This window comes from Danio aesculapii, chromosome 24 (genome assembly GCF_903798145.1).
Source record: "Danio aesculapii chromosome 24, fDanAes4.1, whole genome shotgun sequence".
NCBI lineage: Eukaryota > Metazoa > Chordata > Actinopteri > Cypriniformes > Danionidae > Danio > Danio aesculapii.
In genome coordinates, this window is record NC_079458.1 from 13161765 (window position 1) to 13185042 (window position 23278).

Here is a 23278-nt window from a genome sequence, read left to right on the forward strand (position 1 = left end):
ACCACATTTGTTTAACCAGCAAAAAACAAACTTTTCCACACTGGAAAACTGTGAAATGCAATGTACAAAAATATGTAATGTGTATGGATGTTTCCCAGAGATAGGTTGCAGCTGGAAGGGCATCCGCTGCATAAAACATGTGATGGATAAGTTGGCGATGGATTAATAAAGCGAATAAGCCGAAAAAAGAAAATTAATGTATGTATGAATTTATGTAATTTATTTATATATTTATTTTCACCTTTTTAATTATTTGTTGGAGTCCTGATGTTTCAACATTTCATAATTTTTCATAATAATTGTATTAAAAGTTTTTATTTTTACTTATATTTATAGATATTTAATTAGATTTTTTAAAGTATTTTGCTCTATAATTTAAACTAAACCCAATAAATATATTCTGGTAAATTAAAGTATTAAAACTGAATGTTTTTTTTATAAAATACTGAAAAACATTTCTGGTAGTAAATCTTTTTTTCACTTAAATTTATAGACTCACCCCTCATCTCTCAGAGACAAGAATAGTCATCAGATTTACAGTTTGCAAGTGTAAGATGCTAACAGCATGAGTGGCTTTGGCTAAAAGTGTCCAGCAAGCAAATGAACAATGGCAAGGATAAAGTCCAGTGTGTCAGAGTTATTATTTAAAGCTCTGTGAGGGTTTAGTCTTGCAGGGGAGTGTGGACTGTAAGCTCATTACTGAAATATAGGCCAGGTCTGCTGCTGATGGGCTGTTTCAAGCTAGAGGCTCTCTGTCCTTCCCCAAGCTCATCTGGAAACTATAAACTAACAACAACAAACCGGAAGGGTGTGTGGGACTCAACTGGGCAAAAATGTAGGATGTGACATCAAACAGGGGAGTACAGTAATTAATCATCAGTCTTCCTTTTTTTGTTTTTCTAGGAGTTTGGAATAAACAAAATGATGACAAGATGTGATGACGAGCCAATAAACGTCCCTTTTTCACTTTCATTTCAAATTATACATTTAGAAACTATAACTAAAAGTTTCTATTATGTATCTAATATAATTTTGAATATATTAGTATTGGTATATATAATTATTAGCTCCTGTTTATTTTTCCCCCTGTTTATTTTTCCCCCAATTACCCCAAAACAGAGAGAAGATTTCTAAACATAATATTTTTAATAACTCATTTCTAATAACTAATTTATTTCATGATATTTTACTAGACATTTTTCAAGACACTGGTATTCATCTTAAAGGCTAATTTAAAGGCTTTACTAGGCTAATTAGGTTAATTAGGCAAGTTAGGGTAATTATGCAAATCATTGTATAACAGTGGCTTGTTCTGTAGACAATCAAAAAATATATAGCTTAAGGGGGCTAATAATATTGACCTTAAAACGGCTTTTAAAAATTTAAAAACTGCTTTTATTCTAGCCGAAATAAAACAAATAACACTTTCTCCAGAAGAAAAAATATTATCCGAAATACTGTGAAAATTTCCCTCCTCTGTTAATCATCATTTGAGAAATATTTAAAAGTGAGAAAAAAATCAAAGAGGGGCTAATAATTCTGACTTCAATTGTATAGAGTATTTTATAAAATGCTATAATTAATTCATGTTATTTTTTTCTTACCGCCTTTCCTCCTTCCTTTCTTTCCCTCCTTCTTTTCCTTCCTTCCTTCCTTCCTTCCTTCATTTTCTTACCCCCTTCCCTACCTTCCCTCCTTCCTTCCTTTCTTCCCTTCCCTCCCTTCCTTCCTTCCATTCCTCCCTGCCTTTCCTCCTTCATTCCGTTCCTTCTTCTTCCTTCCTTTCCTCCTTTCATTTTTCATTCCTTCCTTTCCTTCCCTTTCTTTGTTCCTTCCGCTCCTCCTTTCTTTCCTTCCTTGCTTTCCTTCTTTCCTTTTCTCCCTCCTTTCCACCTTTCTCTTGTCCTTCCTTCCCTTCCCTCCTGCCTTTTCTTCCTGCCTTTCCTCCTTCCTTCCTCTATTTTCGTCCTTCCTTCCTTCCTTCCTTACTTTCCTCCTTCCTTTCTTCATTCCTTCCTTTCCTTCCCTTTCTTTGTTCCTTCCGCTCCTCCTTTCTTTCCTTCCTTGCTTTCCTTCTTTCCTTTTCTCCCTTCCTTTCCACCTTTTTCTTGCCCTTCCTTCCCTTCCCTCCTGCCTTTCCTCCTTCCTTCCCTTATTTTCTTCCTTCCTTCCCTCCTTTCTTTCCTCGTTCCATCCCTGCCTTCCTTCCTTCCTTCCTTTCCTTCTCTTTCTTTGTTCTTTCCATTTCTCCTTTCTTTCCTTCCTTCCTTTCCTTCTTTTTCTTCCTTTCCTCCCATCCTGCGACCCTGTGTCCATACACACAGGGCTGTTTGACACTATTCTTTGCACCTACCGAGTCAGTGAAGGACCACAGACACATACACCACAAATTATTATTCTTCTTCTCCCATTCGGCGTTCGGTATCAAATTCTATTAAAACAACACTCTTACAGCAGTTCATAATCCAATAATCGCATCCAATATCTCAATTGTCACGGGGGACATGCATGAAATGTTCCTGAATGAAAGGGAAACTGCCAAACTTTAGTTTTAGTCGACAAATTAAAAATGAAACACCCAAAATTACATGAAACTCCGGAGGAACCGTGGACAGTGTGTTGCCGCAATGATGTTATTTAAATTATGTGCTACAACATGTAAAACAGGATCATGAAAGGAATACTCAAAAAGCAACTCATGTAAACACCTTCATATTGTCTTATTCAAATTAGGCAAATAATTCTATTACTGATTACTGTATGTAATGTAAATGTGATTAATGTCTTTTAAAGATTAAAAAAGCCCAAACAAAACATCTCTATAAAGCTTTTTAAAGCCCCAATATAAGTTCTCTTAAATTTAAATCAAACACTATTTTTAATATAGATTCACTCCTAAAATATCCCTGTCTGTGTTCTTTTCCCTGGATCAAGATGACCTTGGTCAACATGCCTGACCAGTCTATTTTTTTGCTGATGATCACCAAAAAAAAGGACAAACATAAAAGTCACTAGACCCGCATATATAAAGAGACGCAGACTCACACAGATTGTGTTTTTGCATTTGCTGCTTTTCTGTTGATTTTCTAGGAAATGTTACAGTTGTCCACTTAACTCTTATCTCACATCTTATGACGTGCTAGCACAACATTATGTAATAAACACATTGTGCTCAAATGAAATGACATTCCTTTTTAGCTGCCCCTAAATAAGAGCTAATCTTTCTACTACGTTTTTACCAATAATATTCACTGTTTCCTCCACCCAAAACAAGCGCTGATATGATTTCCCTCATAGTTTGCATAGTTATGTGTCAGCACTTCCTCTACACCCAAACCCACTTCCAGATATTACTGATTTTACTAAGCAGACTGAGCAGACAGCAAAATTGGTGACACTGAATTTTTTCTCAGTAGGGAGGAATGTAATTTATGGTAAGTGACAGTCAATTTATAATGTTACACAAGATTTCTACTCCAAATAAAAGTTTGAGTACCAAATCGATATACACTCACCGGTCACTTTATTAGGTACACCTGTCCAACTGCTCATTAACGCAAATTTGTAATCAGCCAATCACATTGCAGCAACTCAATGCATTTACACACAACCCTCTCTAGGGTTTACAGAGAATGGTGCGAAAAAGAGAAAATATCTAGTGAGCTGTAGTTCTGTGGGTGCAAATGCCTTGTTGATGCCAGAGGTCAGAGGAGAATGGCCAGACTGGATTGAGCTGATAGAAAGGCAACAGTAACTCAAATAATGACTCGTTACAACCGAGATATGCAGAAGAGCATCTCTCAACACACAACATGTCCAACATTGAGGCAGATGGGCTACAGCAGCAGAAGACCACACCGGGTGCCACTCTTGTCAGCTAAGAACAGGAAACTGAGGCTACAATTCACACAGGCTCATCGGAATTGGACAATAGAAGATTAGAAAAACGTTGCCTGGTGTGATGAGTCTCAATTTCTGCTGTGACATTCGGATGGTAGGGTCAGAATTTGGCATCAACAGCATGAAAGCATGGATCCGTACTGCCTTGTATCAACGGTTCAGGCTGGTTTTGGTGGTGTAATGGTGTGGGGGATATTTTCTTGGCACACTTTGGGCCTGTTAATCCTAAATGAGCATCGTGTCAACGCCACAGCCTACCTGAGTATTGTTGCTGACCATGTCCATTCCTTTATGACCACGTCTTCTGATGGCTACTTCAAGCAGGATAACGCACCATGTCATAAAGCGCGAATCATGACTCTTGAATCTTGAACATGACAATGAGTTCTTTGTATTCAAATGGCCTCCACAGTGTCTAGATCTCAATCCAATAGAGCACCTTTGTGATGTTGTGGAACGGTAGATTCGCATCATGGATGTGCAGCCTACAAATCTGCAGCAACTGCGTGATGCTATCATGTCAATATCGACCAAAATCTCTGAGGAATATTTCCAGTACCTTGTTGAATCTATGCCATGAAGAATTGAGGCAGTTCTGAAGGCAAAAAGGGGTCCAACCCGGTACTTGTAATGTGTACTTAATAGAGTGGCTGGTGAGTGTATTAGAACCATTTCAAGTAGCAGCTGCTGATCATGTGTGTAAATTCAAACAAAAGAGCTCGTCATATGGGTTTTCGAAAAATATCTTATTTGCAGTTTCTAGTGTGGCTGGCCTTCAAAGTAAAAAGTAAGCAAAGTTGTTAATCAAAGATAAATAAAGATCTCTCGAAAGAAAGAGTCAGCTCTGAATCACCCTAACGAGTCATTATATTTTTGAATCTTTTGGCCACTACCAATGTATGTCAATATGACCAAATTAACATATTTGCATAATCCCCATCTTCCACAGATATACAAACACTCTGGAATGAGCGTTTCAGTTCAAATATAGATGCAGCGAGAACAATCAAAACAAAGTTTGCCAATGTTGTCAGATTGGGCGGTTTTGAATTTGATCGTGCGGGTAAAAAATGGCGTTGGCGAGTTGACAAAATTTTTATTATGCAATTTATTTAACAAAATATAACTGTGTGCTCCTACTCCATTCAGTCAGTAGTAACTAGTGATTAGCGCAAACCGCATGAGCCCACCCGAAAGGGAGGTGAAGGAAAGTTGTATCAAAATCTGACTCCCCAGACAAATCTGACTTCCCTTCGCATGCACGCGCATCACGCAGCGCCTGCAGTTAAACTCACAGCAGTTTACTATGACACTCTTATTGATCACTTTTTTCTGCAATTGACAACAAGAACAAACACAGAAGTGTTGTCTGATTGACAAGCAGCACTTAATTATGTTCAAAAGAATTTAAAATGCCAAATGGGATGAATTTATACCCCATTTTGAAAGTAAAACTCTGATAGGTAGTGTAATCTATACAACAATAATTGAAATGTGTGGGTGAGAGGGGGCAGTGATTCAATGTGATCCGGATATGTTGTGCTTCTGTGACTGATGGTGTTGGTTGCTGTATGGTTAAAAATTATGACAGTTAATAATTCATTCATTTTCTTTTTGGCTTAGTCCTTTTATAAATCAGGGCAGGGGTTGAATGAACCGCCAACTTATCCAGCATATGTTTTATGCAGCGGATGCCCTTCCAGCCGCAACCCATCACTGGGAAACATGACAGTTAAAGCAACTAGGTAGACTAAATTTCGTTTTAAATAAATTAAAATTAAATTAAATATGAATCTAATATTTTGGGCTGTTCTTGTGCATTTTTGGACAGCTTTTGGGCTGGAAAAGGTCAGGTATATCTGGCAACACTGAACTTGGCCAGCTGACCAATCATTGTTGGCATTTGGAAGCGAGGGGCTAACCAATCTTAAGCATTGAATTGATTCAAATGAACCAAATATTGATTAAAATGAACATAATAACAATGTTTACTGACCTTAGTTGCATATAAACCTGTTGTAGAGGGGCTCCAACACAATATAATGGTCTTTAAAATACATTAAAAAAGACCAAAAAAGTCATTTTAATGTGTATTAATTAGAAATGTGCAGATGTATTGGCCATTAAGCTGTATTTTCAGCTAATTTGTTTTCTTATAAGTTTAGTTAACTTATGGACATGGTTTAAGTTTAGTGAACTTAAATATTGAAGTTGTCTTAACTCATGCACCCACTCATCCCAAAGGCATTTCCAGCATTACAGATTTCAATGAGTGTGTCAACAGACTGACCAGGCGAAAAAGCTTGAAGAAGTCCAGGTTGGCGTAGAATTTGTCCTCGATGATTTGAAGACGCTGTGGGGTGAGGACACACATGGCGTTGCGGACGGCATACAGGCCCCAGCGGTTGGGGAAAATGAGGAAACGCTCCAGAAGAGTCTGACTGCAGGCGATGTCCTTCAGATGGAGATCAGGGACTCCGTACGCAAACTGACAGAGAGAGTGAAAACCACAATGAAAAGATTAAGAGTTCAGGGAAGTTAATGCCATTGTGCTAGTCTGAGCTGGACTTAAATGTTCAGTAGTAGTAAAACACTTTTGGAAAACACACACACACATTTGTTTTGTATCAGTTTATCTCTTTGGGAAGTTAAATCAGCTATACCCAGAGGCAGCACAATGCTGTGTCATCTTGGAAAGCTTATTGATTTTTACTGTGAATGACGTCATGTTTATGTTCACAGTTTCACTTCTATGGTTAAATTATGGTTAATGTAGCAAAACCATGGTTCATTTTTGGATACCATGATGTATGTGTTAACATGTCAGAGACCCCAACAACCATGATGCTGCAAATAAGACTCCAATGATTATTACATAGCTTGAAGGCCACAATTTGTTTGCTGTTGTTTTTTGGAGGGGGCGGCTAGTTACTTTCTAAAGTAACACAATTATCTGGAGCCACTATTAAATTAGCATTAGCTGGCGAATAGCATATCTTAAGAATGAATACTACTATTTTAGCAAATGTCTAATACTGTCTAAAATTACCCTAAAGGTCTTCCTTTTAAATTGTCCTCAAAGAGTAGTTGTTAACGATATGGAGTCTAAAACAATGATTGAGTTCCACAAGGAAGAATTTTCTCACCCTTATTTTTTTTCTCTTTACACAAATGAACTTAAGATCCAGGATTTAGGTTTTAAGTTATTTAAATATGCAGATGATATGGCACTTGTTGGCCGGTTGGCTAAAACAGGAACAGAAGGAGATACCTTGTATTATAGTTATATAGATACAACAGTTACAACAATTTGGTGTGAGTCAAGATGTTCTGGAGATGGTATACAAGAACTTGGTTGAAAGTGTTGTAAGTTTTAACATGATTGCATGAACTGTTGCCAATAAAGGAAAAGCAAAAACTCTGTCGAGTAGTACAAATTGCCAGTGCAATTGTAGGTAAAGCACAAAGACAACCAAATGAAATTTAAAAAAAAAAAAAATTTAACAGAAAGCACATATCATTATTGAAGATTGTTCCCTACCCTCAAACATAAAATTTCAGCTCTTGCCATCAAAAAGACGTTTGAGGCAACCTCAAGTAAAGAAAAAGGTGTACTGTATCTATCTATCTATCTTTTTTGCCGACTGCTATTAGAATTTTAAATACTGGGTTCTAAGTATGTATAGGGTTTTAGATTGAGTTTTTTAATGTGATACAGTATGTGACGACATTGAATCTATTTGTGTTGCCTGTATTTTTCATGTGATGCGTGTAATGTAAACTCTGATGTTGTTGTGTGGTGAAGCCAAAGATAAATTTCCATTTGTGGACAAGAAAGAAAAAAAAAAGATCAATGCCAAAAGTTATTTGGCATTGATTATAAATTTAACTTCCAGGGGCGGCTAGTTAAGATTACTTACTAAAGTTACACAATTATCTGGACCTACTCTTAAATTAGCATTAGCTGAAAAATATAGCATATCTGAAGAATAAATACTATTTATTTACTATTTAGCAGGAAAATAATCTAGTCTAATCACCTGTATAAACCATGTTATTTGGCATTGATTATAATCACACTTCTATGATTAAATTATGTTGATTGTAGTTAATTTCCAATAGGTAATTTTTGGTTAAATCTTAACAGATGCTAATGCTAGTAGTGTAAAATATATATACTTTTGTAGTAAAACCATTGTTTATTTTCATAAATCTCATCTACAGTATGTTATCTGCCTAATGCTAATGCTAACTGAGCAAAAAACATAAAACATTCAAATGCTGTTTTTTCTTTGGAACCGTTTTTCAACTCGGGATAGGGCACAAGGTGTTGGCAACAAAACTGGAGGAAATCATTAACATCTTAAGACATCCTGAAGCATCTTTAACCCTCAGCTTAGATCACAAAAAAACAACATCAAAAACATAACAAGACAAAACAACACCTGCTGCTTATGAATTTGACATTATGTCACTTGTTGTCCACAAGAAAGTAGACTCTGCACACTTTAAAGGCCTGTGCGCTCATAACCTGCTACGGGCCCAAATTAATAGTCTGAATGGGATTAATATAGGGCTACTCACACAGAGCTCATAGTAGTGGGCCATACTTGCAACACAGGCTCATTCTGAAAATGTACTGCTATACATTTCTGGAGAGCGCCAAATATGTCCCAGGAGGTATGTTTTTTTGCAGTGTTTGTTTTCACGAATCCACTAGAGGCCGCTGTGTACGCTTTTTGAGATTTCAAAATTTTCTCTCGAGTGCCATTCGCACCTTCTGTTCTCACGTAAATCCACCTGAGGCTGCTGTCGACTGACTGACTGAGCGATCGATTGACCCACCTCTTCCCTAAACCCAACCAATAGTGTTTTCAAAAGCACCGACTGACCTGCCTACCCACTTCCCTAAACCCAACCAACAGTTTTAAAAAGCAATACAGAAAAAGAAAAGCCCTCGGCTGATTTTTACCACATTCTCACCCTGTTATTTACTTGTTTATTTCATTTTTTGGCTTCTGTTTTCATCTTACCTGCTTTCTGAAACCATTCTTCGCCGGACTAGAACTCCATCGTCGTGGTCAATCTCTATGCCTCAAGTCCACCGACATACCTCCTACAAGCTACTGGACAAACTTATAACAATGGGAAAGCCGTGCACGTGGAGGTAAACGGTCAGCTGGTGAGTGCGAAAGAAACGGCGTTATATCGCCTCGCAAAGTTTGTTTTAAAGACGAAATGCAGCCATACGGGCTACGTTTTCAGAATGAGCCTATGTTGCATACCAGGGCTAGCCTGCACTGGGCCTGTTGATATTTGTGTGGGCTGGCCATCCCTTACATAAATAAAAAATATTTTGTGATAGCAATATTGTAGTACTAGTAATTTGGTGCATTGACTTTCATTTGTATAACCGCAGTTATACCATGGTAAAATTTGTAATTAGGGACTACCATAGTCATTCAAAGGCAACCACAAATTAAATATGCTTTTTCTAATCTTACCATAGTTTTACCATGGTAATTGTAGTAAAACTGTGGTTATACAAACAGAAGTCAAGGCGAAAAAAACATGTTTACTACAATTTTATCATAAAATTTGTTATTTTTTAAATTTTTGTAAGAGATATATAGAGTTTTTTAGGGGAAAACTTAATTGTTGGCTGCGTTCTGTGTGGAGTTTGCATGTTCTCCCTGTGTTGCAAACTACAGCTAAAAAATAAAAATACTAATAACTTCATGTGTCCAGCTTTCTGTCTTCCCGTCTTCCTCTCTCTCTGTCTCCATGTCATTAACAGCTAAGGACTTATCCGTCCAGGACATTCCTTCTTCCTCTGTTCGCCCCCGCTGACTGACTGGCAGCACCTCTGAGAAAGCCTTCAAAATGCCTCACATTCCTCTCCCTTACATTTCCATATGAAAGTGACCGGGGTCCTGATGTTCCTGCTCATGCTATCACTTCCCCTAGACCTGCTCCACTCACTGACCACAAGATCAAAAGGGAACCGGCCTCGTGCAAACCACCATCAGTGCTTTGTTCTTGGTGCAAAATAAACCCACAAAGAATCTCGGGACTGGGTAACAAGAGACCGAGGTTTGATCAGAGTCCTTCTGCCTCTGGTTGGGGGGTCTGATTACTCGCAGGCCAAATATATACATCACAAAGGGTCCGTAAAGAGAGCTGAGAAACCCAAACACGCAGCCGAACAAACGGGCACTTGAGAACCAGCCAAGATTGCCTCAGTCTCAAACAGAGACATTCAAATCCACCAACAAAGTCTATTTACATGCTGGAGAAAGCAGATGAATTTTTATCCTGGCGTGCGGTGAAGTCAATCTGCTTATCATTCATGCCTTAATTAGATGATCACAAAAAGGGACGCTTCAGGTCAGTGACCTCTGAGATTTTGAGACTTTAAGCTGAACCCGTGGAGGTGATGTGAACACAGCTGAGGACACACAGATATTCTTATACGTATAAAGACTCATTTACTTTCATTAATGCTGTTGAATGCGTGATTCTGATAGGTTGATGAACATTCTAAGCTAAGGCGTGCAATATATCTGCTCGACTGGGAACATGGTATAGCAAAAGATTCGGTTGCCAGTTTACATCCCGAATGAAAGTAAACATGATAGACATGATAATGCCAGGCCACTTTGGTCATGCTTATTCTTATTTTTGTGTCAGAGTCCAGGCACATTTCTTGTAAGTCAAGTGTCTCTTTCTGAGGCTCAGGTTGTGCGTGCTCACTCATCCTGGTGTGTGTGTGTGTTTGTTTTGTATGTGGCGTGCTGTTTCGTTCTCAGCAATTCAGTCAAGTTGGTTTCGTTTTTGGTTTGCACTAGGATCGGAACATGCATGTCACATGTGTGAGTGCAAGGTAAGTGTTTTATTTATTGAGTACTCGTGTCTTGCGTTTTGTCCAACCCAGGACAAAATACATCCCAGGAGCTACGTTTTTTTTGCAGTCCACCAGAGGATGCTGTGTATGCTTTATTGGGATCTTAAATTTCCCTCCCGAGTGCCATTCGCACCTTCTCTTCTTGCATAAATCCACCAGAGGCCGCTGTCGACTGACTGGTTTACTGACTGACCAACCGACCGATTCCCCCACTCTCCCCCTTCCCTAAACCCAACCAATAGTATTTTAAAAAGCACCGATTGACCCATCCACCCATATCCCTAAACCCTATCGCAGTATTTTAAAAAGCAATCCAGAACAAGAAAAGCCCTTGTCTGAATTTTACCACGTTTTCAGGTTTTGCCACATTCTCACCCTGTTGTTTACTTGTTTATTTAATTTTTGGCTTCTGTTTTTGTCTTACATGCTTTCTGCTGCCATTCTTCATTGGACTCAAACCCCATCGTCAATGGTCAGCTCCTCTCTGTGTCTCAAGTCCGCCGACATATGTGACAAGCTACTGGACAAACTGGTAACAGCGGGAAAGCCGTCCATATGAAGGTAAACAGTCAGCTGGTAAGCGCAAAAAGGAACGGCGTCATACCGCCTCCGTAGCATTCGTAGCATTTTTTTTTAAAATAAGTAATTAAAACTCAATAAAACCACATTTTTGAAAGTTTGGATGAAAATGGACCAGTTACAGTAACACTTTAGCTTAACTAGTAGCTCATTAACTGCCTATTATTAAGATATTGACTGTTTATAAAGTACGTATTCTACATTATCTTATTCTACATCCCTAATCCTATACAGAAACCCCAATTTTATCAAAACAATTATTAATAAGCAGCAAATTTGGTGCTTACTCTCTGGCTCACTCAATTCCTTTTATAAGACTTGGGATTCCTTTCTGGACTATATCAAGGCCTGCCTTTTACACCTATTGCGGCAACCTGTAAATATTATTATTATTTAATTAATAAATTTTTTTTCATCTGTATGCAGTTATTCTCTGATGTTATGTACTTAATGTATCTAATATACTTCGTTTGGTATTTATGTAAATATAATTTATTTGTTGTTGTTGTTGTTAATTAAGTTAATAAATGGGGCTAGGGGATGGGAATAACAATATATAACTGTTTACCTCTCTCAATATTCAATTTTTGTCATTTAAAAGCAGCCAATTAGGAGTTTATAGGCTAACACTTTATTTTGATGGTTCATTTGAGTATTAGTAGACTGCTTAATGTGTTGATACTGCTCCTTCAACAGACATTTAACTGACTATAATGAACTTTGCAGGTACACATAAATTTACACTAACCCTAACCCCAACCCTAATGATCTACTTATAATCTAATGAGAATTAGTTGACATGTAGATGCAATGTAACTTAAATTCAACAAACAGACCATCAAAATAAAGTGTGACTGTTTATATAGACAAAAGTCATAGCTGATGGTTTATTAATAGTGAGAACCTGTACCTTCTAATAAAGTGTGACCAAATTTGCCAAACTTATTTTGACATGACAAAATACCTTTAAAACATGTCAAATTGACTCAACGTCTGAATTATTAAAACAGTTTACCTGCTCTGGTCGAATCTGTGAGTTGACCAGCTGTTGAACCACAGATTCAGTGAGAGGAACATCTCTAAGCAGGAATGCTGTGAGAGTTTCGTCATCCTTTAAAATGTCCTCCACTTTTATGCCTCGACCTGCATAAGAAGTGAATAAAAATGCGTGAACAGGATGCCGGAGTGAATAATTTCAACAGGCTGGAAGAATGCGACACTTCAACACTTAAAAGATGCTCAGCTGGAAGGACTTCAGGAACATGACAATCATTCAGATGAGACCAACAGACAGACAACAGCTCTGGTATGCCAGACATCCCCATCCTGCTGAAATACGGCCAAGATATCAGTCTGTCTATGCTTATTTTTGAAAGAAAGTGAGAAGATGGAGAAAATAGATTGTGGTTTAAATCAGAGCCAGGACTCTAGAGGATTCAGGGACCATTTGACATGACAAAAATAATTTTTTTGCTTTATTTATTTAAATCAATGGACACAGAGGTATTTGTTCTTTGAATGCCACATGCTGCACGTAGGACTAAGCTTAAGACACGTTTTTCTGCCAGGAACCAAATCTTCAGTCACTCCTGCCATCACCATAATGCCTTGGACAATCCTACTAAAGCCTAAATAATTCTTTGGTATGCATGAGCAACTCGCTGTTGTGTTGCAAACACTGGCGTTGTGGTTTTTGCTCTACTTAGTTTGTCTACAAAGTGTCAACACAGAACAGGACTGTTGTTTCCAACCCAGGCTTATTCTGAAAATGTACCCCTATATACATTTCTGGAGAGCGCCAACTACATCCCAGGACCTATGTTTTTTTGGTGTTTTTTGTTTTCACGAATCCACCAGAGGCCTTATGTGTATGCTTTTTGAGATCTCATGTTTCTCTCGCATGTGCCATTCACGCCCGCTCTTCTCGCGTAAATCCACCAGAGGCCACTGTTGACTGACTGACTGACTAAATGACTAACTGACTGACTGACTGATGGACTGACCACCCTCCTCCTTCCCTAAACCCAACCAATATTCTTTTTTTTCAGCTTAGTCCCTTTATGAACCTGGGGTCGCCACAGTGGAATGAACCGGCAACTTATCCAGCATATGTTTTACACAGCGGATGCCCTCCCAGCCGCAGCCCATCATTGGGAAACATCCACACACATTCATTCACACACATACAAAATGGACAATTTAGCTTACCCAATTCACCTGTACCACATGTTTTGGACTGTGGGGGAAACCGGAGCACCCCGAGGAAACCCACGCGAACACAGGGAGAACATGCAAACTCCATACAGAAACACCAACTGACCCAGCCGAGGCTCAAACCAGTGACCTTCTTGCTGTGAGGTGAATGTGCTACCCACTGTGCCACCACGTCGCCACCCAACCAGTAGTGTTTTTAAAAGCACCGACTGACGGGCCCACCCACTTCCCTAAACCCAACTGACAGTTTCAAAAGATATCCAGAAAAAAAACCCTTGCCTGTTTTTTACCACGTTTTCAGATTTTACCACATTCTCACCCTGTTATTTACTAGTTTTTTTTTTTTGGCTTCTGTTTTAGCCTTACCCACTTTCTGGAACAGTTCTTTGCCAGACTTGAACTCTGTCCTCGTGGTTGACTTACCTCTGCATCTCAAGTCTACCGACGTACATAGTGAGCTACTTTTCGCTTTAATTTGCGAAAAGGAACGGTATCATACCACCTCATAGCTTCGCTTTAACTTGCGAAAAGGAACGGCATCATAACGCCCTAAAGCGTTCGCTTTAATTTGCGAAAAGAAACGGCATCATAACGCCCCATAGTGTTCGCTTTAATTTGCAAAAAGGAGCGGCGTCATACCACCCCATAGCGTTTGTTCATACATACTTCTGACTATATAATCCTTGATCTGTAGAAATGTATATAGGGCTACGTTTTCAGAATGAGCCTTTGTTGGTTGTTTCACAGTCAGAAAAGAGAGGGTGGAGATGGTACAAGTTTATTCATTCATTTTCCTTCGGCTTAGTCCCTTAATTACCAGGGGTCGCCACAGCGGAATGAACCGCCAACTATTCCAGCATTTGTTTTTACGCAGTGGATGCCCATCCAGCTGCAATCCAGTACTGGGAAACACTTATACACTCTCACATTCACACATACTCATGCACTACAGCCAATTTTGTTCATCCAATTCCCCTATAGCGCATGTATTTGGACTGTGGGGGGAAACCGGAGCACCTTAAGGAAACCCACGTGAACACAGGGAGAACATGCAAACTCCACACAGAAGTGCCAACTATCCCAGCTGGGACTTGAATCAGCGACCTTCTTGCTGTGGTCAATAGTGCTAACCACTGAGCCACCATGCCACTCGATGGTACAATTATTCTAAACAATTAAGAAGAGATTTGGTTTTGGAGAGAAAAAGCTCAGATGGTGGACCAGGATGAATATTTTTTTGCACATATTTGGAGCATCTGTGTTCATATGCATTATTTACTTTGAATGGCTTTCATTCGAGTGAGTGTGTAATATACTTTGGGCTTATTTGCATGTTAAAATGCAAGGAATTATTGACTACTGACAATTGAATGACTAGAAAATAATGCACTGAGGTGGTTCACACAGTGGTTGTTGCAGCTCAGGTGTGCATTATTTTCTAATAAATTTAGGATCAAGTAAATTATACAGTTTATACTATGGTTACTACAACATTGTTCAGATGTTGTTCTTCAGTTAAATGTTTAGTCCTAAAACAGCTCCTCTGTGTAGGACTAGTTTCTTACACATCACATCCAAAGCTTTTTGTCTTGTTTGTTTTCAGAAATAACTGAAATCAGTCAGCGTATCAATATGGACAAAACCTGCTTGGAAATACTGTGCCTTTATATGAAAACTATTGCATGCCTTAGAATTTTCATCAACCAATCAAGCAGTCAGCACCCCAGCATCCTTATTATCTGTCTAATCTTTGTCTCTCCAAAACAGTAAAAATCTCTCTTCTTGTTTAAAATACTTGCTCCATCTTCATCATCTCTTTTCTGCTTGGAAAACAACAAACCTGTTCGGTAGAGGTTTTGGACCGAAGCCAAACAGACCTGCACGGACCCTACCAGGAGCTGTTATGTTATTTGAAAATGAGACCCGGAGACACAGGTCTGACTGCACCCTGATTATATCACTGTTTACATTATACGTACATTATCAAGGCAATGACTGATGCATTAGTATTACATTCAAGTTCAATTATCTGACCACTGCTGAAACCAAGCTCTGCTTTTTGTGGTAATGTGTGCGCATGAGTGTTTTAACCACCTTATTTCCTGCTTACATCCCATCCTAATTTTACAAGCTGCAAGTTACAAAAACACATACAAAGTGCAACCGACTGATCACTGGTGGATGGGATTCTCTCTGAGCCTAATTGACTCAGGTATTACGAACAGACCTGTTTTTATTATGTAATAAATTGGAACCTGACCTAGACCCAACTGACCTGCACTGGTCCTGGGTCCTCAGGTTCACTGTGAAGACCTCGACTGTTCAGTGTGGACTCTTTGTGGACAAAGTAAGTAGTGCAAAAACACCAATAGGTTGTTGATGCAAACTAAAGCATATTATGGGCCTTAGTAGGATTATCCAAGGCATTATGGTTATAGTAGGAATAACTGAACAATTCCTGGTTCCTGGCAGCAGATGGATGCACACATTTGCCAAGCTTGTGGTGAACACCACAGCAGTTTTCAACCTGGTTGTCAAAGCAACATTTTGGTACCAAACTGCTGATTTGGAGGAGGTATGTAAGGGTTTTGGGTACCATGAGGCAAAGTATACAAGGGTGGGCCATTTATATAGACACACCTTAATAAACTTATTGGGAATTTCACAAGAAAAAAACAATGATATGCTTGGTTTTATTCATTCATTCATTTTCTTATCGGCTTAGTCCCTTTATTAATCCGGGGTCGCCACAGCGGAATGAACCGCCAACTTATGCAGCATATGTTTTACGCAGCTGATGCTCTTCCAGCTGCAACCCATCTCTGGGAAACATCCATACACACTCATTCACTAAGGACAATTTAGCCAACCCAATTCACCTATACTGCATGTCTTTGGACTGTGGGGGAACCCGGAGCACCCGGAGGAAACCCACGTGAACGCAGGGAGAACATGCAAACTCCACACAGAAACACCAACTGACCCAGCCGAGGCTCAAACCAGTGACCTTCTTGGTGTGAGGCAACAGCACTACCTACTGCGCCACTGTCACCCTGCTTGGTTTTAATGTAACTTTGTTCTTTCATAAGTTATTTACAAGCGCCCTCACATATACTAATGTGCCACAAACAGGACGTTAATATCACCAACCATTCCCATTTTATTAAGGTGTACCCATATAAATGGCCCACCCTGTACTTTGGATTGGAGTTAAGGCAGATTTATATCAAGTGCACACATATGCTCCGGCGCCGCCTTCACGTGGTTCCATAGCCCTCGCTGTGGCTGACGCTGACGCGCATCTGTCAAAAAATGTAACTACACGTTGCAATGGCACGTAGCGCAAGCTCTGTGATTGGTCAGCTTGGCAGCGCTGACAAGTTTGGGCGAAACTGAGAGCTGCGCGAACCCGTTGAAACGAGTTCCTACAAGTGTCGAGTCCCATGAAGGAGATCCATATGGAAACTTTTGTTTTGTGTTTACTTTATAATTGAAGTTGTTGCATGTCCGCCAGTTCCCACCTCAAAATGAGCAAGTTTGAGCCACTTGTACATTAAGGTAGCGTTCAGCAAAAACAAAATATTAGCGAAGAAACTCGACACAGAGGAACATAAAAACCTCACTGCCAGCTAGCATTTCACAAGTGTTATTGCAGAGCAACAAAAACAGAGCACAGAAGTATAAATGCACGGCAACAATGGCGCCGTGGGTCATGCCGATCACTCGAAGCAGAAGTATAAACCAGGCTTTAGGGTGAGCTCCACAGCTGACTTCTACGCAACAACCTTCAAAGCGGCCATACCTGGTGCCATTTGGGACAGGGCAGAGATATACTTTGAGCTTAAATCTAAGAAACCGTAGGGTGTCCCATTCATCACTTCCGAAAGGTAATCACAAGGTACCCGTTAGCTCCATGCTATATGATCTCATTGCACACCTAATCAGAGTCAAATTGGCATGCATACTCAGAGGAACACTGTGAAGGTTTGGAGAACTATTTGGGACGGACTAAATTATTATTTGGGCTTAAGTCCACAAGACTATAGTGTGTCCTACTCCTTAGCAATCCCCCTTTTGCAGCCACTATATATTTTTCTATACATCTTACTGAATCGAGCAAGCTTCTATTCAATAGTCAAATTAACAATAACAACATCACAAAAATATGGACTTGAGCAAAAAGGCAGGGGTAACCAACCCTGTTCCTGGAGGTCTACCTTTCTGCAAATTTCAGTAGCAACCCATATTAAACAGAGCTATATGTAATTATTAGTGCTGTTCAGGCCTTAATTAATTGGTTACAGTGTGTTAAATCAGGATTGGAGCTGAACTCTGCAGTAAGGTAGATCTCCAGTAATTGCCTTGACATTTGGTACAGGGCTGCAAGTTACCTTAGTCCACAAGTCTGTATGGTCTTACATTCAGCATTTTAGCTTTGAGAATGTTCCTCAGGGGTTTTCTCTTTGTGGTCACGACGCACTCTTAATGTGAACTTCTGCGCCGAAATAATCTCCACAGCCAACATCTATGCAACAGTCAAACTAAGGTTATGTCAAGATTGTATGCATTTGGGTGGCATGTTGAAGTATACTTTGGGCTTTTTTCCAAAATCCGGAGGACAATCCGTCACATTTTCACTGATGGCCGCAGACGTTTGTTTTTCCAGCAAGGACAGACTCATTAGAACTGTCAGGGTAAGAATGTTGAACTCAAAACCCAGACGACTTCTATTTGTGTGCCCTGTGAAGAGGTAAACAAATGGAAGTGCTTTCTCTAAAAATAATAGTATGGAAGGAGCGTAAGCTTCTTAGCATTCTCCATGAAAGGACCTCTTCAAGGCAGATTGAGTACGTAATCTGAGAGAGTGGTGTAAACAGTGAAAGAACGGCTGGGAAACCGAGGTGATGTGAGATTTGCTGACCTGCAATTGCTTCAGGATTGGTCCGAAGAGTATCCATAAAGCTGCTCATAGCCATAAGTTCCTGCCATAACCGTCCCAACTGCAGAAACTCAGTATCTTCAAACAGCAGCTCCTGTGCGTCTGACCAAAAACGAGCCAATCTGAGAAAGAGAAATGCATTGATAAGAGCAATGGAGGACTAGTTTCTTTGCATAGTTTGCACATGGAAGTCAAATCACATTGAGTTGTTGTAGTTGGACACCAGGCCTGGAGATTCTCCACGAGTCGTGTGCTGGAAACACGGGTTGTTAGCATTGCAGAAGATCCCCTGGATCCATGGTAGGATGCCAGATGAGGGCATGGCTTTGTTTGGAAAATGACCTGAGGAAAAGTAAATTGGTGAATATTGCCAAGAAAGGAACATATTAAGTAGACAAATGTAGACAAACTGTAGTATCTATGTTTCCATCAAAAATTGCACAAATTTCTATTCCTTCTGTTTGAGATTCCCACTTCATGGGAAATATGCGCAAAATATTAATAACAATACTGGAAATTGTTGCAACCGTAGAAGCCTGATGTGGCTCTTTTTGCAAATATAATAAATTGCTTGCAGTCAGATATGAATACAAAATCGAACAAAAGCTGCTACCAAGTATTTTTATCTAATAAAAATGTTTCTGAGCATATATTCTACAATTTTATGCGTAAGTTCATTCATTCATTTTCATTCACTTTTCTGGGGCCGGGTCGCGAGGGCAGCAGTCTTAGGAGAGAACCCCAGACTTCCCTCTCCCCAGACACATTCTCCAGCTCCTCCGGGGGTATCCCGAGGCGTTCCCAGTCCAGCCGAGACAAAGTCCCTCCAGCGTGTCCTGGGTCTTCCCTAAGGCCTGCTCCTTGTGGGACATGCCTGGAACACCTCCGTAGGTAGGCGTCCAGGAGACATCGAAACAGATACCCAAGCCTCAGCTGACTTCTCTTGTTGTGGAGGAGCAGCGGCTTTACTCCGAGCTCCTCCCAAGTGACAAAGCTCCTCACCCTATTTATAAAGGTGCGTCCTGCCACCCTGGGATGGAAACTCATTTCAGCCGCTTGATTGCGAGATCTTGACCTTTCGGTCATGACCTAAAGCTCATGTCCAGGGGCGTCGCTAGACCCAATTCACTGGGGCACGTGCCCCAGTGAAAATCTCCAGTGCCCCAGTAAATGCATTGAGATATGATTTACTTCATATGCAAGTGTATTTATTAAGAGAGGTAATTCCTAAATAAAGACGTTATTCTCTATGTGCAACTTAACCAACGCTGGTGAAAGCAATGTGTTTAATCAAAAAGCAAACTGACGCATCTCCGCGTGTGCGCAAAGAACACGCGCGCCTCGCGCACGCGCTGCTCGCGCTTCTGAGAATCCCGGTAGTTAACATGCGCGCCAAAAAAGCAGGCTGCTTGTTACGCGCCGCTCATGCGTTGTAAAACCAGCGTAACAGCCATTTTTGTCTTGCAAGTGGACAAAACTAAAGTTTAAACAATATGACGGTGATCTTACTAAGCATGCCTCCTGATAGGGAAGCATGCCTCCTGATAGCAAAAATAGGGATGAGGAGTCAGGAGGTAAGACTTAACAAACCTAATTATCTGCCATGTGTCAAGTCTACAACAGATAATCCTATAACACATCTTTTTTATGTATTGAATTGTCTATAGAATTTCATTCAAATTAAATTTATATTTATGCAAAAGTAATTTCTTAAATGATCTTAGCATATCACTCCAGTTGTCTTAACATTGTTTTCCAGTTACATTTAAGATTATTTTGAAGAATAATTGTATAATAATAAGAATACTTTTATTTATAATAAATATAATATACATAAAAGTATTCTTATTATTATACAGTTATTCTTCAAATAATAGTGTGTATATATATATATATATATATATATATATATATATATATATATATATATATATATATATAGAGTGTATATATTTTTGGGGGGGGGGGGGGGGGGGGGGTACGTGCCCCAGTAGAGCTTTATGTCTAGCAACGCCCCTGCTCATGTCCATAGCTGAGAGTAGGAACGTAGATTGACCGGTAAATCAAGAGCTTTGCCTTTCGGCTCAGCTCCTCCTTTACCACAACAAACCAGTACATCGACTGCATTACTCCTGCCGCTGCACCGATCCACCGGTCAATCTCACGTTCCATCTTTCCCTCACTTATGAACAAAACCCCAAGATACTTGAACTCCTCCACCTGGGGTAAGGACTTTCCTCCAACCTGGGAATGGCAAACCTACTTATATGGAGATGGCAAACCACAGTGTATGTTGCAATTTCTATGAAATGTTTATTTTTATGCTACAGTATATCCCAAAATGCACAGAAAACATAGCTAGTGAGACCTGTTACTTTTTTAATGTGGCTGGAATTGTTTTAAATTGAGTAAAATATAGAGTTTTAAACAAATATTCTTGAAAAATGTATTGTGTATGTCTCTGTATGTAAAACTGTATACAATTTAATTTCCTTACATGATGTTAAATCTATAAGGCTATCAAAAAGAAATTTATACGGTGGCCGAGATAGCTTAACACACTGCAATTTAAGAAAGCACATGCAATTACAAAAAACACCAGCAAATAAAGAAACAATCTTCATCAATTTGACAGCACAAGTGTTGCAAATTGGTCACAACACAAACAAGTGAAGAAACGCACTGCAAATTGGTCACAACACTTGCAAACATCCACGTAACATGACGGAAATGTTTTTAGGGGACCCATACTGAGATATGGAGGTGTTATGGACGTCATTTATTTTAATATCCTGATTGCACAACATAATAACACATCCATATCTCAGCAAGGTCAGTCATGTTTTTGGGTCCCCTTGAAACATTTCTGTTGTGTTACGTGGATATTTGCAAGTGTTGTGACCAATTTGCTGCACGTTTCTTCAGTTGTTTGTGTTGTGACCAATTTGCTGCACGTTTCTTCAGTTGTTTGTGTTGTGACCAATTTGCTGCGTGTTTCTTCACTTGTTTGTGTTGTGATTTGCAACACTTGTGCTATCTAATTGATGAAGATCGTTTCTTTATTTGCTGGTGTTTTTTGTAATTGCATGTGCTTTCTTAAATTGCAGCGCGTTAAGCTCTCTCGGCCACTGTACATTTAACATAAAGGGATGATTCACCCAAAAATGAAAATTCTTTCATCATTTACTCTCCCTTAACATGTTTTAAACCTTTATGAGTTAAACCTTTCTCCTATAGTTTTGGTTTTCTCTACTATGGAAGTCAATTGTTACATGTTTTCAGATTTCATCAAAATATCTTCTTTAGTGTTCAGCAGATTAAAAGAAATCAATGGAGGTTATTGGAACCACTCAAAGGTGAATAAATAGTGAGTCAAATTTCATTTTTGGGGTGAACTATCCCTTTAATTTAACTGTCTAGTCATCAAAATAGGAATATTAAAAAAGTATAAATACTAATATCCTAATCAGCATCCATACATTCATGTTGTCTGTAAAGGGGGTTTGCTTTTCTCAGCCAAACCAGTCCAATGAATAGCACCACAGGCCACATAATCTCCATAAAGAGCCGCGTCTGAGTGAAAATGCAGAGAAATCCATTAGAAAGACTCAAAAATAAGTTTTTAGTGACACACATATAATCAAACTTTAAATCATATTCAATGTAAAACATGGCAGGATTTTCCTTTAGTAGGTAAAAAGTTATTTTGTGTAAAGTGAATGAACATTTCACCTTCTGCCTCTTGCGGATGGTCCAATTTTTCCAGAGGAGCAGCTGCACCTGGCTGTTGGTCCCCATGACTGCTGCTCTTTACCCCTAAAGGGGTCACACACAGGACCTACCTGGACAAAAGCAGCAGAAAAGTCCTCATGCTCATTCTTGCCTCCACCAAACATGTCAAGATGGTTATATGTGCTAAATGTAACAAATGCATGAATCTGTGGTCTAATCCCACTACAGGAATTCTCATTCATTGGTTTAGAAGAATTGCACTTTAAAATATATTTTTATTTTTTTACTGTATGAGCCAAGACAACAAAATTATGTCTTCAATTCGTCATAATAATAATTATAGTATAATTTTTATTTCAATACTTCTTTTATATTATTCCTCAGATTTCCCACCACAGAATAAGTGCTCAATAATTCTGAAAATGATTATTATTTTTGCCAATTATTATTTTATTTCAGTTAGTTTCGCATTGACTGTTGTTAGTTAGTCTTGTTAGTTATTTTTAATGTATTTAAAGTATTTGTTTCAGTTCTGTTTTCGATTTTAGTCTTAATTTTAGTTTTCATTTAGAAAAATAACCTTGATACAGTACAAACCATAGACACTCTCGTCATAAGACCAATTATGAGACATAATGAGACAAGAAATGAATTGTGTATGCTGTCAATATAGTTCAGCATATAACAGACAAGCGCAGCGCTGTTACGTAACAGGCCCGAATGCTCCTTTACGTAACACCCGATCACCGTTCATTCGGAAACGACTAAAATACACACGTAAAAATTATTACAGTGGCAGGACTCACCTCAGAAAAAGAAGGCTCTTTTGTGCTTGCTTCTGCTGAAGCTCATGGCCGTGTTTGGTCGACCGACTGCAGGGTTGCTGCAGACGCAAAGCAGGTTTGTAATCAGATTGATTTAAGCTCCTTTCACGAGTGTGAGAGCGGCTACTCCACGCTTCACTGAATCTGTGACCTAACAACCAATAACTGGCGAATATCAACTCTTCA

At 39.3% G+C, this 23278-nt stretch overlaps 1 protein-coding gene across 1 annotated transcript in view; it reads right to left on the reverse strand.

Annotated features, from left to right (window-relative positions):
- abca4a (ATP-binding cassette, sub-family A (ABC1), member 4a) overlaps positions 1-22334 on the reverse strand; it is an 88364-nt gene extending 66030 nt beyond the window's left edge. Inside the window, exons 1-6 of the mRNA XM_056450430.1 lie at positions 22269-22334; positions 22016-22109; positions 18737-18878; positions 18519-18658; positions 12399-12526; positions 6191-6388 (exon numbers count right to left, since the gene is read on the reverse strand). Coding sequence (XP_056306405.1) covers positions 6191-6388; positions 12399-12526; positions 18519-18658; positions 18737-18878; positions 22016-22109; positions 22269-22334 — 768 coding nt within the window. The remainder of the gene's footprint in view (positions 1-6190; positions 6389-12398; positions 12527-18518; positions 18659-18736; positions 18879-22015; positions 22110-22268) is intronic.
- Positions 22335-23278: the final 944 nt, after the last annotated feature.